The 20,090-nt window shown below is 34.1% G+C and overlaps 3 protein-coding genes and 1 long non-coding RNA gene across 4 annotated transcripts; all 4 read left to right on the top strand.

The window, feature by feature from the left end:
- Positions 1 to 4,514: 4,514 nt before the first annotated feature.
- LOC141588573 (uncharacterized) lies at positions 4,515 to 4,890 on the top strand. Its single transcript, XR_012519792.1, has 2 exons — positions 4,515 to 4,628; positions 4,721 to 4,890. It is a non-coding gene; the product is annotated as an uncharacterized LOC141588573 (long non-coding RNA).
- Positions 4,891 to 8,756: 3,866 nt separating this feature from the next.
- Positions 8,757 to 9,155, top strand: LOC141646366 (protein FAR1-RELATED SEQUENCE 5-like). The gene has a single exon (XM_074454282.1). The coding sequence runs from the start codon at positions 8,757 to 8,759 to the stop codon at positions 9,153 to 9,155; it is 399 nt and encodes a 132-aa protein (XP_074310383.1).
- Positions 9,156 to 9,228: 73 nt separating this feature from the next.
- Positions 9,229 to 9,723, top strand: LOC141646357 (protein FAR1-RELATED SEQUENCE 5-like). The gene has a single exon (XM_074454271.1). It carries the CDS (start codon positions 9,229 to 9,231, stop codon positions 9,721 to 9,723), a length of 495 nt encoding a protein of 164 aa, XP_074310372.1.
- Positions 9,724 to 9,755: 32 nt separating this feature from the next.
- On the top strand, positions 9,756 to 12,758 carry LOC141646344 (protein FAR1-RELATED SEQUENCE 1-like). The gene is made up of 3 exons (XM_074454263.1): positions 9,756 to 9,914; positions 10,496 to 10,993; positions 12,720 to 12,758. The coding sequence occupies exons 1-3, from the start codon at positions 9,756 to 9,758 to the stop codon at positions 12,756 to 12,758; spliced, it is 696 nt and encodes a 231-aa protein (XP_074310364.1).
- Positions 12,759 to 20,090: the final 7,332 nt, after the last annotated feature.

The following is a 20,090-nucleotide window of genomic DNA, read 5'->3' as shown; positions in this document are numbered from 1 at the left end:
TTGGGACTTATCCCCTTGAGGTCATCTAGATTATAACATATAGCCTTTTCATGTTGTTTTAACACATCAAGCAATTTTCCTAATTGGTTTTCATCAAGTTTGTCATTAACAATCACGAGTTTGGTCTTAGACTCATTAAGATAAGCATATTTCAAATTTGGGGGAAGGGGTTTTAAAGTTGGGACTTGTACCTCACTTTCCTCCATTGAAGGTTCATTGAGAACTTGCTCCATTTCCATTCGACACTCCATTCCCATGGCATGTTCAACTTGTTCTCCAAGCTCATCAATCTCGTCATACTCAAATTCCATGACAAATTCTTCTTGCTCTTCGGCTTGTAGGATATCTTATATGATTGTTTGCTCTTGGTCCATAGGTTGATATGCTTCCACAAGGATGTTATGTACTAATTCGGATTGCTCATGAGTAAGTTCTTTGTTAGCTAGAGCGGCCTCAAGAAGATCTACCTCCAACTCCCAATGCATATTTTTGGCCTCACTTGCTTCCAAGGCTTCCAATGCTTGCGTAGGCTCTTTGAAGAAAGGTATACTCAAGTGGTTCTCAACAAAACAATCTATAATATCCATCTTGCAAAATATCAAACAACTCGAAAATAATTAGAACAAACCTTGAGGAGCTTTACTTCCCCGGCAACGGCGCCATTTTTGGTCGAGTCCGCTTTTAGCTTAGATTTCGGTTACTTGTCGTTAGGAGCACCTAGACCAAAACAATATTTATAACTTCACAAACAACTCTACTATTAGTAAAGAGGCCAGTAAAGGTCGGATCCCAAGGGATGGGTATTGATGTAGGATTTTTGATTGCAAGTAGTGGTGTCTCGATTTGGGTTGAGATGAGAAGATCACTAAACAAAATAAAAATAAATGTAAACAAGCAAGATGACTAATATGAGATGTAAACAATTGATTAAAAGCACTAGGGTGTCATGGGGTCATAGGGGATTCATGGGAATTGAACATACAAACATATTCTCAAATTATAAGCAAGCAATTATTGTTGTGATAGGATCAAGTTGGTTTATATCTTACAATCCTAGGAAGGTTTGGGTCCCGGAGCCGAATCGATTAGATTGTACAACACCTACAAGTTGACTTAATCCTCCCCACTCAACTATATGCATGGTCTAATGAGACTCGAGTTGGTTTATGTCTTACAAGTCTCATTGAAAAGGTAGGTGATGGGTAAAAAATGCAAGGATTCATAGGCTCGCATTTCATCAAACATAACATGTGCATAAGTTGAGATCACAACAAGCAAGCAAATAAATTATGAAAACATATTAAATTAAGCATGAATCATCCCCCATGTTGGTTTCCCTTAATTACCCATTAACCCTAGTTAAGGAAACTACTCACTCATTATCAAGTTTAACATGTTAACAAGGTTGTCAATCATATTAACAAAGCAAAACATGATGAATAAATGAAGATGATTAACAATAATTAAAAAGAGATTAAGAGAGTTATACCTAATGATGATTCCAAAATAATAATACAAAGAATAAAAGAAGTACTTGATGATTGATGGAAGGTTGTCAATCTCCCAATAAACCCAAATAATCTTCAATTACCCAAAATAAAAGATGAACAAAAGAGAAATTAAGGAAATGAGATTTGTATTAATATTTGATTAGAAGTTGATTACAAGATTAAAGAGAGATTAGGATAATATAAACTACACTAAAGATTGATAAGAAAAACATGATAATCTAATTAGACTAATGGGGTATTTATAGTGGGGATTAGGTGCACAAATTAGGGTTACTAAGGGCTTAAATGACGATTAAGTCCTTGAGGAATCGCTCCTCTCAAGAAAAGATGCGGGTCTCCTTTTAGCTAGTCTTCCAAAAATATGCGCATCTCCAATGGAAGGAAGAAGAGGAAGTGTCCCTCTGGAGTAGAATCCGAGCGTCCAAGGGTCGGGATGGGCGGATTGGGGAGTTGCTGGACGGGCGTCTGGGTGGCTTGGACGAGCGTCCTGGGGAGCTTTTAGACGAGCGTCCAGGGACTCAGCTTCTTTTTCTTCTTTTCTTCTTCCAACAATCCTCCGGGATTTTGTCGGGGATGCAAGGATCTTCTTCATCATTGCCCATCTACTTCATTATGTACAAAGTCCTTCTAGTCTTGTCTTCTCTTTGATGCTTGGTCATTAGATTCGATCAATTTAGCTCTATTTTGCCATGAAAATGCAAGGTTTGCACTCCTCTCCTACCAAGGAAACAAAACCTCAAAGAATATGCAAAACAAAGGACTAAAGATAGTAAATGACCCAATTATGCACTAAAAAGCATAGGAACGAGGCTAATTCGGGGACTAAATATGCTCAAATATTGGTCACATCACAGGGCTGGTCCAGTAGACAGTCGGTGACGGTGATTGATCGGAGTAGTGATGGATCGTGTGTGTGTGTTTTGTTGTGACTGTTGTGAGTTGTCTGTTGTTAATGTATTGTCCGCAATTACTGACCTTGTGTGGTTGTTTCTTGTTTGCTTCTGTTGTGTCTGCCGTGTTCCCTTATGGTGAGCAGTCGGTCTTACAGGTGATGTCTTAGAAGTTAGCTGGAGTCTTGGCAGGGAAGGGTCTTTCACCAGTTACGTCAAAGATAGTTCACATAAGGATGTTGAGTTGTATCTTTTGTATCGGTAGTTTTGGTTTAATCATTTGTAATAAATAATAAATGTTCTTTATTCGACTTTTGATGATTGCTTTCCTCGGGCAACCGAGATGGTCACGCCCTTATATGCTAGGGAAGGTCTTGTTAAGGCTCCTTGTTATATGGGGGTGTTACATAACCTGACCAGAATGCATCCAAAAACTTACTCGATCGAGCCACCTCCTTACTCGATCGAGCCACCTCCTTACTCGATCGAGTTGGCCCCACTCGATCGAGTGCCCAAACATACTCGATCGAGTGCCCAAAAACAGGCTACTGCCTAGAAACGAAAAATTACCTACTCAATCAAGTTACACCCACTCGATCGAGTCACTCACCTACTCAATCGAGTGCCCCCCACTCGATCGAGTCATGCTGACTCGTATACTACCTGCATGCTCAACTCAACACTTCCAACCAACTCACTTATAAAACGACAATCATGCATACCTTATATATATATATATATATATATATATATATATATATATATATATATATATAGAGAGAGAGAGAGAGAGAGAGAGGCGGGATCTCGTGAGTTTGGTTCTTACGGTGGGTTGTGAGTTTGGAAAATCTCAGCCATTAGATTAAATGGATTAGACGGCTGAAATTGAAACTAATATTAACAAAAACCCACGAAACATCAATTCAAAACAAATAAACCACTGCCTTTCACTCTAAATCCGAAAAAAATCCCAAAATCTTTAAAAATTACAATTAATATCTAGAAATTCAAGCAAAAAATAATGTTGTCTTCTCAATTTAAGCTACTCTCCGATAAATTTCACCAATTATGCATCAGATGGCGGATGTCTGGGTTCAAGTCGGAGAATCCTAGCATCATTTTTGTAGATCTCGTTTTTTTTTTAATTTCCATTTTTTAATGTAACGGTGGTTTGGTCGCCTGATGGTGGAGGTGGGTCGTTGTGGGAAGTTCACATTTATCCGTCCTAATTATGTAATCGTCATCTTCGTCTTTGTCCTGAGTACTTGTAGATTGTTATGGTGGTGTCGCAATCTGCAATATCTTTGTTGATTCCTTTCAATGTTTTGATTAATTTCGTAAGTATCGTCACTCTATTTAGCTTGTCATGGCTGATTAATTTCGTTAGTCGGCCTTGGTACTAGATATTGGTGCGATTGACTTCATCCGTATCATCCATAATTTTGAATGTGAATGGTAATATTGTGTTGCTTGATCGAAACAATGTTTCGATTTGGGATAGTTTTGATCATCCTACTGATACATTAGTAATTAAACAAAAGTTACTTGTTGGGGTTTCATTAATAAACTCGGTTTTAAACCGACTGTCCAGAAGGAAATTACAGTATGACAGTAACAAGTTCTGATGTTTTACTGCAATGGTTTGGATCCAAGTACTGGAAATTGTCAATGGGTCTTGAAGCAAACCCGAATTCAAATCTTGCAGTCGAGTATTTAACGATGGATGAGACAGGTTTGTATCTTTTTAGTCAAAATGGATCTAAAATTGTACTTCAGATTAGCTTACCTTCATCTGATTTTCGGATTGCAAAATTGGATTCAAATGGGCAATTCATAATCCAAAGTTTTTCCGGTAATAAACAGACTCAAGAATTTGTAGGCCCTGCTGACTCTTGTGGAATTCCATACATTTGTGGTAGAATTGGGTTGTGTGCAGTTGGTGGACTGTCCAGTACCCCTGCTTGTTCATGTCCTACAGGTATAATTTATTATATGTGGTTAGAGGTAAATTCTTTCACCATACTCGTCGTAAAATTTATTTGTAAAATGTGGATTCTAAAAGCATAACAACCTTATAAAATGATGTGATTAAATATTGGGGTTTGTGAATGAAAAGGTTGATGGAGTATTACGCCAGAAAGGATCAACCAAAGATATGATCTTCACAATCCCGTTTCTGACATTAGCTCTTTCATGACCCTTATGGAAGGAGATGTGATTTTGATAGGTATCCATCGCATTTGATTTAAGCTCCTGGTAAGGATGGATATGCTGTAATTGTGCATTTAAACTTAATCTTTCATGTTTTATGTAATGCAGGAACACCAGAAGGTATTGGACCAGTTAAACCAGGTCAAAAAAATAAAGCTGGTATTACAGGCCTTGTTGACGTCAATTTTGATGTTGCTAAACGAAGTGTGCCACTACTCAATTAATTGCTCCATTATTTCGATTCATTGCTATTTAAGGGAATGGTTGGACTATTTGATCAGGAACTGCGGCCTTGTCACTTTGGGAGTTAATAGTTGCTAGACAATTATCCTAACCGAACAGTCTGGTTACTCTCATTTGTCAACTTGATTAGCCCTTTTCATTTGATTCAAAATCGTTTTACTTTCATTTAACTTTGTTTTGACTCGGTTGTGGAACAAGAATAGCTAATATTGAATAACATAAGAGTAACACGGAATGACAATGGGATACATTAGAATAATAAAAAAATTAGAGAAGCGTGAAAATAACAGAAGAATAACAGCACAATAACAGTACAATAATATCAGAGTAACACCACGATAACATAAGAATAACACTACAATAACACTAGAATAACAGTGCAATAATACTAGAATAACACCAGAATAACACTACAATAACAGCACAATAACACGGGAAAAAAAGAGAAAAAAAAAATCAAAGTAGTAAAAAAAAATCAAAGTAACACCGGAATAACATCACAATAACACCAGAATAACACTACCACCAGAATAACAGCGCAATAACACATGGTAAAAAAAGAGTAAAAAAATCAAAGTAGTAAAAAAAAATCAAAGTGACACCGAAATAACATCACAATAACAACAGAATAACAGTAGAATAACAGCACAATAACACGTGGTAAAAAAAAAGAAAAAAAAATCAAAGTCGTAAAAAAATCAAAATGGCACCGGAATAACATCACAATAACACCAGTATAACAGCACAATAACATGCGGTAAAAAAAACGAGTAAAAAAATCAAAGTAGTAGTAAAAAAACAAAGTGACACCGGAATAACATCACAATAACAGCAGAATAACAATAGAATAACAGCACAATAACACTGCTTATGCTGGACAATATCACGCAAAATATACAACGAAAATAGTAAAAAGAAGGCTTAAAACTATAGTCAGTGACACTAATCGTCGACCGAAACCACCCATGGCCCACCACCACCCCTTCACCTTCCCAACAACCACCACCCACGACCCACCACCACACGTTCACCTCCACAACAACCACCACCACGGCGCACAAGTCCGTCTCACGACCATCCCTACCACCCCTCACTAACATACAATCAACGATCCTTCTTCCATTAACCTCCATCAAAGAACAATGCCGCCGCTGTTAAATTAGAGGTCTCATCGCCGGCGATGAAGGAAATAGGCGAATATAAAGAAGAGAACAAGAGAGGAAAAAAATATGAAAGAAGTAATATGCAATAACTCCGACGAACACGCCGCCAAAATCGACTCACCGGCGGGAAAGTGCGTGAGGATGATGGTATTTGTTGGAGCTCCGTCCCTAGCACTGATGGGTGTAAGAAAAAGTATGAGAAAAGAAGTTAATAACAGAGGGCGAATCTGGTTCAGCAAGAGTGATGTTGTTTAATATGACGCGTGATATTGTTTAGTATAACTTGTGATATTGTTTCGCTGGACTCACGGACTCAAAAAGATAGGGTGGACTCAAGTGATCCTAATTCTCTCTCTCTCTCTCTCTCTCTCTCTCTCTCTCTATATATATATATATATATATATATATATATATATATATATATATATATATATATATATATATATATATATATATATATATATATATATATATATATAGAGGCAAGATCAAAGTGAGTTTGCCACTTTTCGTGAGTTTCCCCCGCATATATAAGCAAATGAGTTGACAAAACCCAATTATCAAAAATTTAGCCGTCATAATCTGCCAGCGCTTTCTCTCTCTTTCTCCCCCTTTCTCTCTCTACTGATAAACACTCTGTTTCATCAAAAAATCAAGCGAATTTTTTTCATCAGTTCTTCAAATTTTGATCAAGAAATTCATCAGTTCTTCAAATTTGATCAACAATTCGTTCATTATTTTGATTCTTTCAATTAAAACTATCAATTTGTTCATCAATTTTTCGAAATTTGATCCACAATTCTCCGAAAACCCTAATTCTTCAAATTGATCAAGGTATTGATATTTCTTCCCTATTTCTGATTTAATAATCGAATAATTTCAGTAATTGAATCAAATAACAAATTCTGCCTTAATTTACGTGTTTTTCTAATAAAATTCAGCTTCAACGATGCTGAATTCAGACGATCAAACGCTTACTATGATTGATAATAATGCTGATAATCAAACAACGATGAATTCAGGTATAAATTTGTGACATAATGCTTGATATAAAACGTTGTTATTACGTTGATAAGTTTTTTGTTCAAATTACTGATTGCATGTAAGTTGTTTTCATATTGTTTTCATAACAGTAATTGCATGTAAAGTTTAACTGTAATTGCATGTAGGTTTTCATTCATGATATCATTCAATATCTAGTATTTGAATAATTGGATTACAATAATACAATAACTGCCTTACAGTATTAAAATAACTTTGTTATTACATTAAAATAACTGTGTGTGCATTGTGGTGGACTAGGCTACCAATTCCACTAAAACCCTCCCTCCTCTGATAGAATAATTGCATTTGTATAATACAAAATCGCATTATAACGTTAAAATAATTGCTGTAACAGAGATTGTTTTTTCCTAATAAATACTACTTTATAGGAACTGACAAAAAAATCCTTACAATAACTACTCTTTAATAATGAAATAACTTTGATATTACATTAAAATAACTGTGTGTGCATTGTGGTGGACTAGGCTACCAATTTCACTAAAACCCTTCCCCCTCTCGATAGAATAATTGCATTTGTATAATACAATAAGCGCATTATAACGTTAAAATAATTGTTGTTGTACAGATTGTGTTTTTCATAATAAATACTATTTTATAGGATCTGACAAAAAAATCCTTACAATAACTATTCTTTAATAATGAAATAACTTTAATACTACATTAAAATAACTGTGTGTGCGTTGTGGTGGACTAGGCTACCAATTTCACTAAAACCCTCCCCTCTCTGATAGAATAATTGCATTTGTATAATACAATAACTGCATTATAACGTTAAAATAATTGCTGTAACAGAGATTGTTTTTTTCATAATAAATACTACTTTATAGGATCTGACCAAAAAATCCTTACAATAACTACTCTTTAATAATGAAATAACTTTAATACTACATTAAAATAACTGTGTGTGTATTGTAGTGGACTAGGCTACCAATTTCATTAAAACACTCCCTCTCTCGATAGAATAATTGTATTTGTATAATACAATAATGAAATATAACGTTAAAATAACTGCTGCTGCAGAGGTTGTATTGTTTTGTTTTGTATAGAATCTAAGATATTGAAATTAATAATACCATAACAGTTCTCTTGTTTTAATGTTTCCAGGCATTGAAATTAATACTACCAATGCAACAACTTTTTCTACACCTACTGTTGCGTCGAAACAGGAAAATACTATCCATAATCTGGGATTGAGATATACTCCAGGTGGCAATGAGGAGTGGAATAGGATGTTAGAAAATGGTTTCAAACCCGCTCTGGGGTTAATGTTTGTAAAGTGGAGGAGGCAATATAGTTTTACAATTTATATGTTGTGGCTTGTGGTTTCATACCAAGGAAGTACACACAAACAAGATTCCGTGATGGTTTGATAGACAAAAAATCAATGGTCTGCAACAGACATGGATTCAAAGAGGATCGCAAAAACTCAAACCCGTTGTTGAATTTGAAAACACAGAAGAGAAAAAAAGAGGAAAAGGTCTCAGTAGAGCCAAAGAAAACAAAAATAACAAGATTTGGTTGCAAGGCAAAAATACGGTTTTGTCTTTGTATTCAATGACCTTAAGGAGCTAATAGGGTATGCTATTGATACGTTTTATGAAGGTCATAATCACAAGCTCTGCTCACTCAAAGAACGGGAATTCCAGAAAAACGTAAGAACACTTAACCTTTACATGAAGCAGACAATTGTTAACAATTGTAAACTCAACATCGGGGCTACCAAGACTTTTAGAATTCTGGCGGAACAATCAAATGGGTATGCAAACATTGGTGCATCTCTCACAGATTTCAAGAACTTCAAAAGAAATATTAAATGTTATATAGGTGAGAATGATCTTGACATGATTCTCGATTATTTAAAGGCGCTTTCTCAATCGCAAGATGGCTTTTACTATGCTTACCAAGTTGATGAGGATAATTGTTTGGCTAAACTCTTTTGGGCAGATGCACAAGCAAGAATGAATTATTCCTTGTTTGGGGACACCATCACCTTTGATCCTACTTACGGTACTAACAAGTACCGCATGGCCTTCACCCCATTCACTGGTGTTGACAACCACAAAAAATCGTGACTTTTATCACGCACTTGTCGATCATGAGAACGATGGGTCATTCATTTGGGTGCTTAAGAAGTTCCTTGATTGTATGGGCAACAAGGAACCTCAGTGCATTCTTACTGATCAAGATCCGGCAATTAAACTCGGGGTGCGTTCTGTATTCAAGCAAGCAAGACATCGCTACTGCATGTGGCATATAATGAAAAAACTTACCGATAAAGTTGAGTCACAGATTTGTAAGGAGACTGACTTTGTTGAGCGGATATGCGGAGTTGTTTGGGATACTGACTTGGAACCCATTGAGTTTGAAGAAAAATGGACTCAAGTGATTAATGACTTTGAGTTGAATGATAATACTTGGTTGACATACATGTATGGCAAAAGGCACAAATGGATACCGGCTTACTTTAGGGATTTGCCTTTAGGCTGCCTTTTGAAGACTACACAAAGATCAGAGAGTCAAAACAGTTATTTCAAAAGATTTGAGAGCATAGACGGCACACTTGTAGAATTTTGGTTGCGTTTTCAGAGTGCAATGGAACAACAACGCTATAATCACAGATTTCTTGATCTTTGCAAGTGACAAAGACATTGCCACAGGTTTCTTCTAAGACAATGATTGAAAAACATGCCTCTAAAATCTACACACATACTGTTTTCTATGAGTTCCAAGAGCAAGTGCAAATGGCTCCTTGTTCGTGTGCCGTTGTTGGATTTTCCGAGCAAGGAAACATGCACATTATAAATGTTGAAGATGCCTACAGGAAGCATAGAGTATTTCAAGTTATTCAATTTTATAAACATAACTGTCTTTTTACTTTAACATACAATAACTGTGATAAAAGAATACAATAACCGTCTTTTACCATTACAATAATCATGTGAAAACTATTCAATAATCACAATTATGCTTTACAATAATTGATGTAGAGTTTATTTGCAATTGTTCTGATTTTTTTCCATAAATATATTAATTTGATAATGCTTTACAGTAATTGATAATGCTTTACACTTGCCAATTTGTTACAATAATCAAGGATATGCATTAAAATAATTGGGGAAGAGCTTTACAATAATCAGATACATGAGAGCTTTAAAATAATCAGAGGTATGCTTTACAATAATTGGGCAAACGCTTTACAATAATCAGCTACATAAAAAGCTTTAAAATAATTGCATTTGATCATTTGAATAAATTAATAATCATGTGAAAACTACTTTGTAACATTATATTAAACATAAAAAAACTGAAGGACTTCTACCTTGGTGTTAATTGCTAGTCTGCATAAAATAATTCATGTTGAACTATATAATAACTATGATTGCCTTTTAAAATAACTACACTGTGCATGCAGGTTGCTCACAATAACGAATCAAAGGAAACAACATGTACGTGCAAGATGTTTGAGAGGAAAGGAATCCTTTGTAAACACATTATATGGATTATATCAGAAAAGGATCGCAAAGCATACCGGAGCAAAGACATCGAAACTAGATGGACGAAGAAATCATATAGAAAGCCTTTGTATGGACTGGATGGAAAGTTATTGCAAGACTACGATCCCACTGATTTGAGAAAATTGGAATTATCAAGGGTATGGTCAGAGTTTTATGCAACAATAAGTGTTCTTAACTCGATGCCTGATAATCAAATCAAGGAGCTAAGTTTGATGCTTTTACAATTCCGAGAGAAAATAAATCCAACCAAAGAGAGCTTGACAAAGGATCAAGAACTGGAAATGCTCTTAGGTTGTTCAGCAAAATCAAATATTACTGTTCTTCCACCCAAGATTGCAAAAAACAAAGGAAGCGGCATGAGAATGAAATCAAACAAGGATAAGGCAATTGAGAAGGCGAGCAAACCGAAGAGGCTATGTAATAAGCGCAAACAAATGGGACACCATGACAAGAGAAACTGTCCAAATCCGTTTGTTGAGCATGCTTTGGAGGAAGAAGATGAAGAGGAAAACGAAATGGAGGATGAAGATGAAGAAGAAGAATGAAAAATGAAAAATGCATTACGCTTTAAAATAATCAAGATTACGTTTTATAATAATCCATATTATGCTTTACAAATAACCGCAAGATTGCAAAATAATTGTGTTAGACTTTTTACAAGTAATCGGGGTATACTTTACAATAAGTGTGTTAGACTTTTACAATAATCAAAGTTATGCTTTACATTAATTGATGTTGAATTTTTTTGCAATTGTTCTGATTTTGTTCATTTAATAATACCTTGCGCTATTACAATAATCATGTGAAAACTATACAATAATCACAATTATGCTTTATATATTTCCATAAATATATTAATTTGATAATGCTTTACAATGATTGATAATGCTTTGCACTTGCCAATTTGTTACAATAATCAAGGATATGCTTTAAAATAATTTGGGAAGAGCTTTACAATAATCAGATACATGAGAGCTTTAAAATAATCAGAGGTATGCTTTAAAATAATTGGGCAAACGCTTTACAATAATCAGCTACGTGAAAGCTTTAAAATAATTGCATTTGATCATTTGAATAACTGAATAATCATGTGAAAACTATACAATAATCACAATTATGCTTTATAACAATTGATCTTTGAGTTTATTCGCAATCGTTCTGATTTTTTTCCATAAATATATTAATTTGATAATGCTTTACAGTGATTGATAATGCTTTGCACTTGCCAATTTGTTACAATAATCAAGGATATGCTTTAAAATAATTTGGAAAGAGCTTTACAATAATCAGATACATGAGAGCTTTAAAATAATCAGAGGTATGCTTTAAAATAATTGGGCAAACGCTTTACAATAATCAGCTACATGAAGGCTGATAGAATAATTGCATTTGATCATTTGAATAACTGTCTAGAGATATTACAATAACAGCTTAAAGGCATTACAAAAACACTAACTTGTTCAGTCAACCAATGACAGCTACATCAAATTTGTTCAAACAATCAATAATGACTATCTAAACATTAGATTATCGAACAAATCCATCTAGAATTGTTTGCTAAATCCATCTATAATCAATCAATTGTTCTTTTATGTGTTTACGAGAAGGACGATGAACGGCCGTTGTTTTAACCCTTTTCTTCCCCGATCTTCTGAATTTTAAAAGTTCTTTCTCTACTTCCGATATACTCACTTTGAAAGTTCCCACTTGTTCCAAAAGAGATGCTCTTGACTCGTTGACATCTGACATCAACAAAATAGCAACCATCTCAAGCCATATAGGAATCCTCTCACATTTCTTGTTAACCGCATACAATCCTTGCTCGTGCTTCCTTTCATATGTGAGCATGTGAAACATTGTGTAAAATCCCGATTCCTTATCACCCCTGATAGTCGCTTTCCATTCAAAATCAACATTCACGAATGTAAATGTGTTAATGACAACTTCTTTTCTTTGTTTTCCTTGTCTCCAAAAAGTCAGAAAAACAATTAACCTACAGCATGTACAAAAAAAGAAAGAATTAGAAAGCACGACTATACAATAACAAGTTTAAAACAATACAATAACTTTGTTACAGCAATACAATAATTCTGACTGAAAATAGCATTTGTATATGATCAGGAGTTAGAAAAACGTACTGCAATCTTTGCAAGTCTGTAAAAATCGGATTTTTCCCAATCTTTATGCGACGTATGGTCCAAAGACATCAACCGTCTTGTTCATAAAGTTCACACAAACACAAAAGTAGTACTTCTCTAAAGACAACGGGATGAAGACAAGGTCCACATCGATCTCAGAGTTTACAACATTTTCACCTAAAAAATGGGACCAAGACTGCACAACCTTGTCTTTCTGGTCATCGATTACATCATCACAATCCGTTGCTTGCTCTAGCATCTCTTCAAAGATTTCCTATAAATACCATAAAATCGTTAATAAAATTGAAGATAAATGATTAAACATTCTACGATGGAATCGAACAATGAAAAACAGATCATACCATATGTTGTGTCCCAAGGAACATCATCACTGGCGCTTCTTTCTCCTTAACCTCCATGAAATTCAAGACAATTGACCAGGCAGCTATTACGCGCAACTCGGTGTAATCTTGGCCGTAGAAAGAATATCAGACCTATCCAAGATAGCATTGCCCGCAGAAAACAGAAGTTCACTGCAAAGGAGTTAAAAAAAAAAGCTTAGTAAATTTTAAAAACAATATTTAAAAAATAACTACCAGCAACAATAAACGAGTTTTTCATAAAACAATAACTATGTTAATGTAATACAATAATCGATTATTGTACTACATTAACATAGTTATTGTTTTATGAAAACTCAGTTATTGTAATTGTAAAAAAACATAGAATAATTGAACTTGTAGAATACAATTATTAGAATAATCACACAAACTTGTTTCTCATTGAGTTTGGAGAAAAATGAACATACTCATCTGCAAGATTGTAATCATCCAAGAAACAATAATCAACAACTTGTTTCTTCTTGCTTGGCATAGCGCGTGTATATCTGCTGTTAGCCCTCATAACTTTTGAAACAACAACAAGATTTGTATCTGCCTTGCCACAGTTTATTGAGCAGCCAAGACCATCAGAGTTCGGTCTACTACCTCGGCCTGATCTAATCATCCCAGCGCTCATAGGTGTACCAGGCATACTCTTTTTCCTAGGCCCCGGAGTACCTACACCATCATCAGGTTCCTCTGCCATAACCCTAAGAGCTTCCAAAGCATCAGCTTCAGCCCTTGCCGCTTCCAACTCAGCTAGCCTACGCTTCTCAAGCAAAACAGGCAGCAAAGGTGCCTTTGTCTTTGTAAAATCATCAACCAAATCCAACAATTGTTTCCTAATTTTGTTGATATTGGCTAAAACCAAGATGGCAGCTATCTCAGCTCTATATATGATCCTTTTCAATGGGTCATGCAACTCAGATTTGAACAACTTCCCAGCATAAAACATCATATGAATCATGACAAAAACACCACAATCCAAATTCTGGGACCCTTCCGATTTCCACCCAAAAGCCACATTTACAAATTTGAAATTGCGGACCTCACTGCCTCTTTCAAAACCTTTCTCGACAAGATAACTACCAAATATTTCAACCTGGTTACATTTTTAAATCAAAAATCATCACTAAAGAACAAGAAAAATAACTAAAAGAAGTAGATGAAAACAAAAACTTATAATAAGGTACATACAATAGAGTTGGTAGCCAACACCCAGATACTATCTTCAAAATCATCATATACACGATTGTCAAGATAGTCCTGATCTTCCCCACAAAGTTAACAACAACACAGAAAAAATGATCTCCAAAATGAACAGGAATAAAAACCTGGCATGATAAAACAGACGTACATAAACCTTTCTTTGTTCTCAACGATAAAATAATCAACGAGAAGAAAGAAAGAACAAAAAGAATTGGAAAAATTACCAAATCGGCACCAATGTCAAGAGAACCTTCGTTGTTCTCAATGACAGTGTCCCAAACATTAGAAATTTCCTTTCTGTATAAATCTTTCTCATCATCGCAGACTTTGATAAGCTTAAACAAAGAAGCATATGAAAAATATTACCACACGATAAGAGAAAATGAAATATCACAATGAAAAAACTTGGTTAACTGAATACAATAACTACTATTTTCGCTTTACAATAACTATCACAACAAAAACAGCTTTCATAATACAATAACTGAGTTTTCATAATACAATAACATTGTTATTGTAATACAATAATTGATTATTGTATTACAATAACAATGTTATTGTATTATGAAAACTCAGTTATTGTAACTTGTAAAAAAGACAGAATAATTGAACTTGTATAATACAATAACTGAAATACAGTATTAGAATAATCACAGAAACAATAAACAAAATTGAAGAATAGGAAAAACTGTTTTAGCTGAATAAAATAACAGCTAATATACTTTACAATAATCAAGTAACTACAATAGAATAACTGTCATAACCATTGTAAATTTACTGAAACAGAAATATATAAAAAAAATTTCACATACCGAATGACTTGTACAAAAAAAACTTCTTGTGGGGGATAACCTTTTCCCAACCTTGACCAGCATGTCATTAAGTAAGAATGACCAGCAATCAATCACGTTCGATGTGATCATAGTCTTAGCAGACAATGAAATAATGTCATCTCGAGTTAACATGTGATGAAATGAAAACACAACCAAATCCTCCCTGCCACATGAAAACAAATTATATAGTAGATATATTAGCAAAAAAAGAAAAAAAAAAAAAGAGGGAACAAAAAACATATAATGCTTACCCAATTCGTAGGTCATGATCGTGCAGAAAACAGTAATCAAGTACAGTCTTCCTCCGCATTAAAATAGGAGCAAAAAGCTCCTTGTAATTGCACAAAAAAACAGAAACTACAACTGCATCAGGATTGGGTGATTCACAATCTAAATCACACCCTATACCACAAATCCCAAAAAACGTATGCTCGGGCATAACGTCCGAATGCGACGAGGTAAGCACTTATAACAGAATTATCTTGGATTCTATCCCCAACAACACCCTCGTTGACAACTTTGTTAACAACGTCATCCACACTACTCAAGTCCACAGCTTCATTCTCAACATCAATATTATCAATGCCGTCATCAGTTGGCACCTCCTCATTCGGTTTCTCAACCGCTACATCAAGGACCTTATTTTTACCTTTCTCTCGAGAATAAACCACCTTATATTTTTCGGGATCAAACGCAAAACCCCCATTCCTTTCATCTTTTCCCTTTTCATGCTCCCCCTTTTCATGCTTCCCCTTTTCATGCTCCTTACAAAAACTTTCATACAACGGCAGAGTTTACTTCCCTTTGTTTCATTTCCTCGACTTTTTCACAAATAAAATTGAAATATTTAGTGAACAAAGAATCATCGTCACTAATGAAAGCAGAGTCGAAGAAATCGGAAGTGGCTGTCGAAGAATCTTCAATCGTTGAAGAACCACACTCCTTCCCCATCGCTTCCTTCCGTTGCGTGTACAAATGGAGAAATATCTCAACATCCCTCTTCATCATCAAAAGATGTGCTTGGGAAACCTAAGAAAAAGAAAAAAAAATGAATAATTATACTAAGTCTTTACAATAATTATAATAACTCTTTACAATAATTATACTAAGTCTTTACAATAATTGTCCTAAGTCTTTACAATAATTGTCCTAAGTCTTTACAATAATTGTACTAAGTCTTTACAATAATTGTCCTAAGTCTTTACAATATTTATAATAAGTCTTTACAATAATTATACTAAGTCTTTACAATAATTATACTAAGTCTTTACAATAATTGTCCTAAGTCTTTACAATAATTGTCCTAAGTCTTTACAATAATTGTACTAAGTCTTTACAATAATTGTCCTAAGTCTTTACAATAATTTACAATAATTGGAAAAATAGCGCTACAAAACTTTAAAATAACTACACTACACCTTTACAATAACTACACAAAAATGATTGAAAGAATGATTGGAACTTACATCACTTGGCCTTTGCTCGAATAACATCATCAGTATTAAAAACAGTCAGGCAGTTCCAGATACTTTTTCCCAGGTTCAGGTTTATCAACGACTGCACACACCTCAGCAGCTTTTGCTTCTCTTAAGCGTTTGCAGACAGGATACACACCATTGACATATTCCCCATTACCTAGCGAACCAGACTTGAGCTCTGAAATACACCTACTAACAAAATACTTCTCATCCCAGTGCTTGATAAGAGGAGTCTCAGAAGACATTGTTTTTTCCTTAAAAGACAAACGATGGAAGTATGCCACCATAACAACAAGTATGCAACCACGCAAAGTAGAGAACCCAGTTCTACACTGCTCAACACCTGCGACTAATTTATCAAACACATACCCACACCAATCCAAATGGTGGATACGTGAAACATCTTGCACCGCTTTAAGAATTGTAAAGTCAATTCCATAATTTGAAGGGGGAGCAAGGACAATGGACATAGCATAAAGCACAAACAGCCTCCGAAATTCATCTCCCCCATCATCCCCCAAATCAGTAATTGCAGTATAAACAGCAGGGATAGTAACATAATTTGTCCCTTCTACGTTAAACTTCTTCCGGAACTCAGCTTTCAACGTTTCTTGTGAAGACAATACACTATGTCCAGTATAAACAACCTCAACCTTATCACCACCATTTGGCAATCCAAAAACATCACACACATCATCTTTTGACAGAAGAAATTTGACATCTCTTGCTTTAAAAATATGAGCAGTAGCATTAAAGTGTTTTACAAACAATGGTATAACACCCAATGGTATCTTGGTCACTTTAAAATCAAGCAAACCACCAAATCCGATCTCAATGATGACCCTTTGATTTGGACCAAGTTGTTTTACAGATTAACCAAACCATTAGGACGATGACTCACTTTAATGTTTGAAGCATCGAAAATGGAAAATCAAGCAAAAATTAAAAAGAGTAACACATCAAATAAAGAGAAACTCATAACAAGGGGGCAGCACACATATACTCACATGTTCAATTTTGAAGTTCCGGGAACCCATCGAGCTTCTTTTTTGGAAAATTTACTTTTGAGCGTTTCAAATCATCTTTATTACCATCTTCGGGCTCCTGCTACGTTTAGGACCCATTTTGTTTGTATCGAGCAACGAGAATACAAAATTATCAAAATAAACACAAAAAATATGACAACAACTAATACAATAACTGAATTTTAATAATACAATAATCGAGCATACTGATAATACAATAATCTGGACTTGACTAAAATGATAACTAAATAATACTACGTATAGAATAACTAAATTACTATATTACAATAACTACCACAATACATTACAATAACAACATCAATATATTACAATAACAAACTTTTCATATCAAAATAACTGGACTTGACTAAAAGCTGACTTTTAAACACTAACCAAAGATCAATATCTAAAATAATACTCATTACAATAACTGATTTTCTAAATTACAATAACTAGCACAAATACATTACAATAACAACATCAATATATTACAATAACACAAATAATTCCAAACAAACACACATTATGTTCATTAGAATGTACAGGAATTCAAGACAAAAAAGAAAAACCTGAAGAAAAGATACAAAAAATGAAAAAATGAATTACGAAACCCTAAATTATGCGGAAAAATTGAAAAAATTAATTTAACAACAAAAACAAAACAAAATTAAACTATATACTAAACAAAATGAAGAATAAACACAGAAAACAAAAGAAAATCAAGTAGAAAACAAGAACAGGAACCGAAAATCGAGTAGAAAATCAGCGGAAATTGAGCACAATAACTGAAGTTCAATTGAGTTCATTGATTACCTGTTGAGAGAAACCGAAAATGGAGTAGAAAGACGAACAAATTGAGCACAATAACTGAAGTCCAATTGACGAGAACCACGAACGAAACTGACGAGGAATGCAGAAACTGAATAACGAAAATATGAGAGAGAGAGAGAGAGAAAGATAGAGAGAGAGTGAAACTGAATGAAAAAAGTGGGAAAAAGAAGTTCAAGTGTCAAAAATTTACTTTATATATGAGATGTAAGATTAAATCTCAGCCACATATCTTATGTTAGATGAATGGTCCAGATTTACAGGGGTAACTCACCAAAAGTACCCTAACTCATTTGATCCTATTCATCTAACTCATTTGATCCTATTCATCTATATATATATATATATAGAAATAGGATCAAATGAGTTAGGGTACTTTTGGTGAGTTACCCCTCTAAATCTGGACCATTCATCTAACATAAGATATGTGGCTGAGATTTAATCTTACATCTCATATATAAAGTAAATTTTTGACACTTGAACTTCTTTTTCCCACTTTTTTCATTCAGTTTCACTCTCTCTCTATCTTTCTCTCTCTCTCTCTCTCATATTTTCGTTATTCAGTTTCTGCATTCCTCGTCAGTTTCGTTCGTGGTTCTCGTCAATTGGACTTCAGTTATTGTGCTCAATTTGTTCGTCTTTCTACTCCATTTTCGGTTTCTCTCAACAGGTAATCAATGAACTCAATTGAACTTCAGTTATTGTGCTCAATTTCCGCTGATTTTCTACTCGATTTTCGGTTCCTGTTCTTGTTTTCTACTTGATTTTCTTTTGTTTTCTGTGTTTATTCTTCATTTTGTTTAGTATATAGTTTAATTTTGTTTTGTTTTTGTTGTTAAATTAATTTTTTCAATTTTTCCGCATAATTTAGGGTTTCGTAATTCATTTTTTCATTTTTTGTATCTTTTCTTCAGGTTTTTCTTTTTTTGTCTTGAATTCCTGTACATTCTAATGAACATAATGTGTGTTTGTTTGGAATTATTTGTGTTATTGTAATATATTGATGTTGTTATTGTAATGTATTTGTGCTAGTTATTGTAATTTAGAAAATCTGTTATTGTAATGAGTATTATTTTAGATATTGATCTTTGGTTAGTGTTTAAAAGTCAGCTTTTAGTCAAGTCCAGTTATTTTGATATGAAAAGTTTGTTATTGTAATATATTGATGTTGTTATTGTAATGTATTATGGTAGTTATTGTAATATAGTAATTTAGTTATTCTATACGTAGTATTATTTAGTTATCATTTTAGTCAAGTCCAGTTATTGTAGATTCGTATCTTGATTATTGTATTATTAAAATTCAGTTATTGTATTAGTTGTTGTCATATTTTTTGTGTTTATTTTGATAATTTTGTATTTCGTTGCTCGAGTGATACAAACAAATGGGTCCTAAACGTAGCAGGGAGCCTGAAGATGGTAATAAAGATGATTTGAAACGCTCAAAAGTAAATTTTCCAAAAAAGAAGCTCAGTAAGGTTCCTGGAACTTCAAAATTGAACATGTGAGTATATGTGTGCTGCCCCCTTGTTATGAGTTTCTCTTTATTTGATGTGTTACTCTTTTTAATTTTTGCTTGATTTTCCATTTTCGATTGCTTCA

Source organism: Silene latifolia, chromosome 1 (assembly GCF_048544455.1).
Source record: "Silene latifolia isolate original U9 population chromosome 1, ASM4854445v1, whole genome shotgun sequence".
Classification (NCBI taxonomy): Eukaryota; Viridiplantae; Streptophyta; class Magnoliopsida; order Caryophyllales; family Caryophyllaceae; genus Silene; species Silene latifolia.
This window is presented reverse-complemented; position numbering and strand designations above follow the sequence as displayed.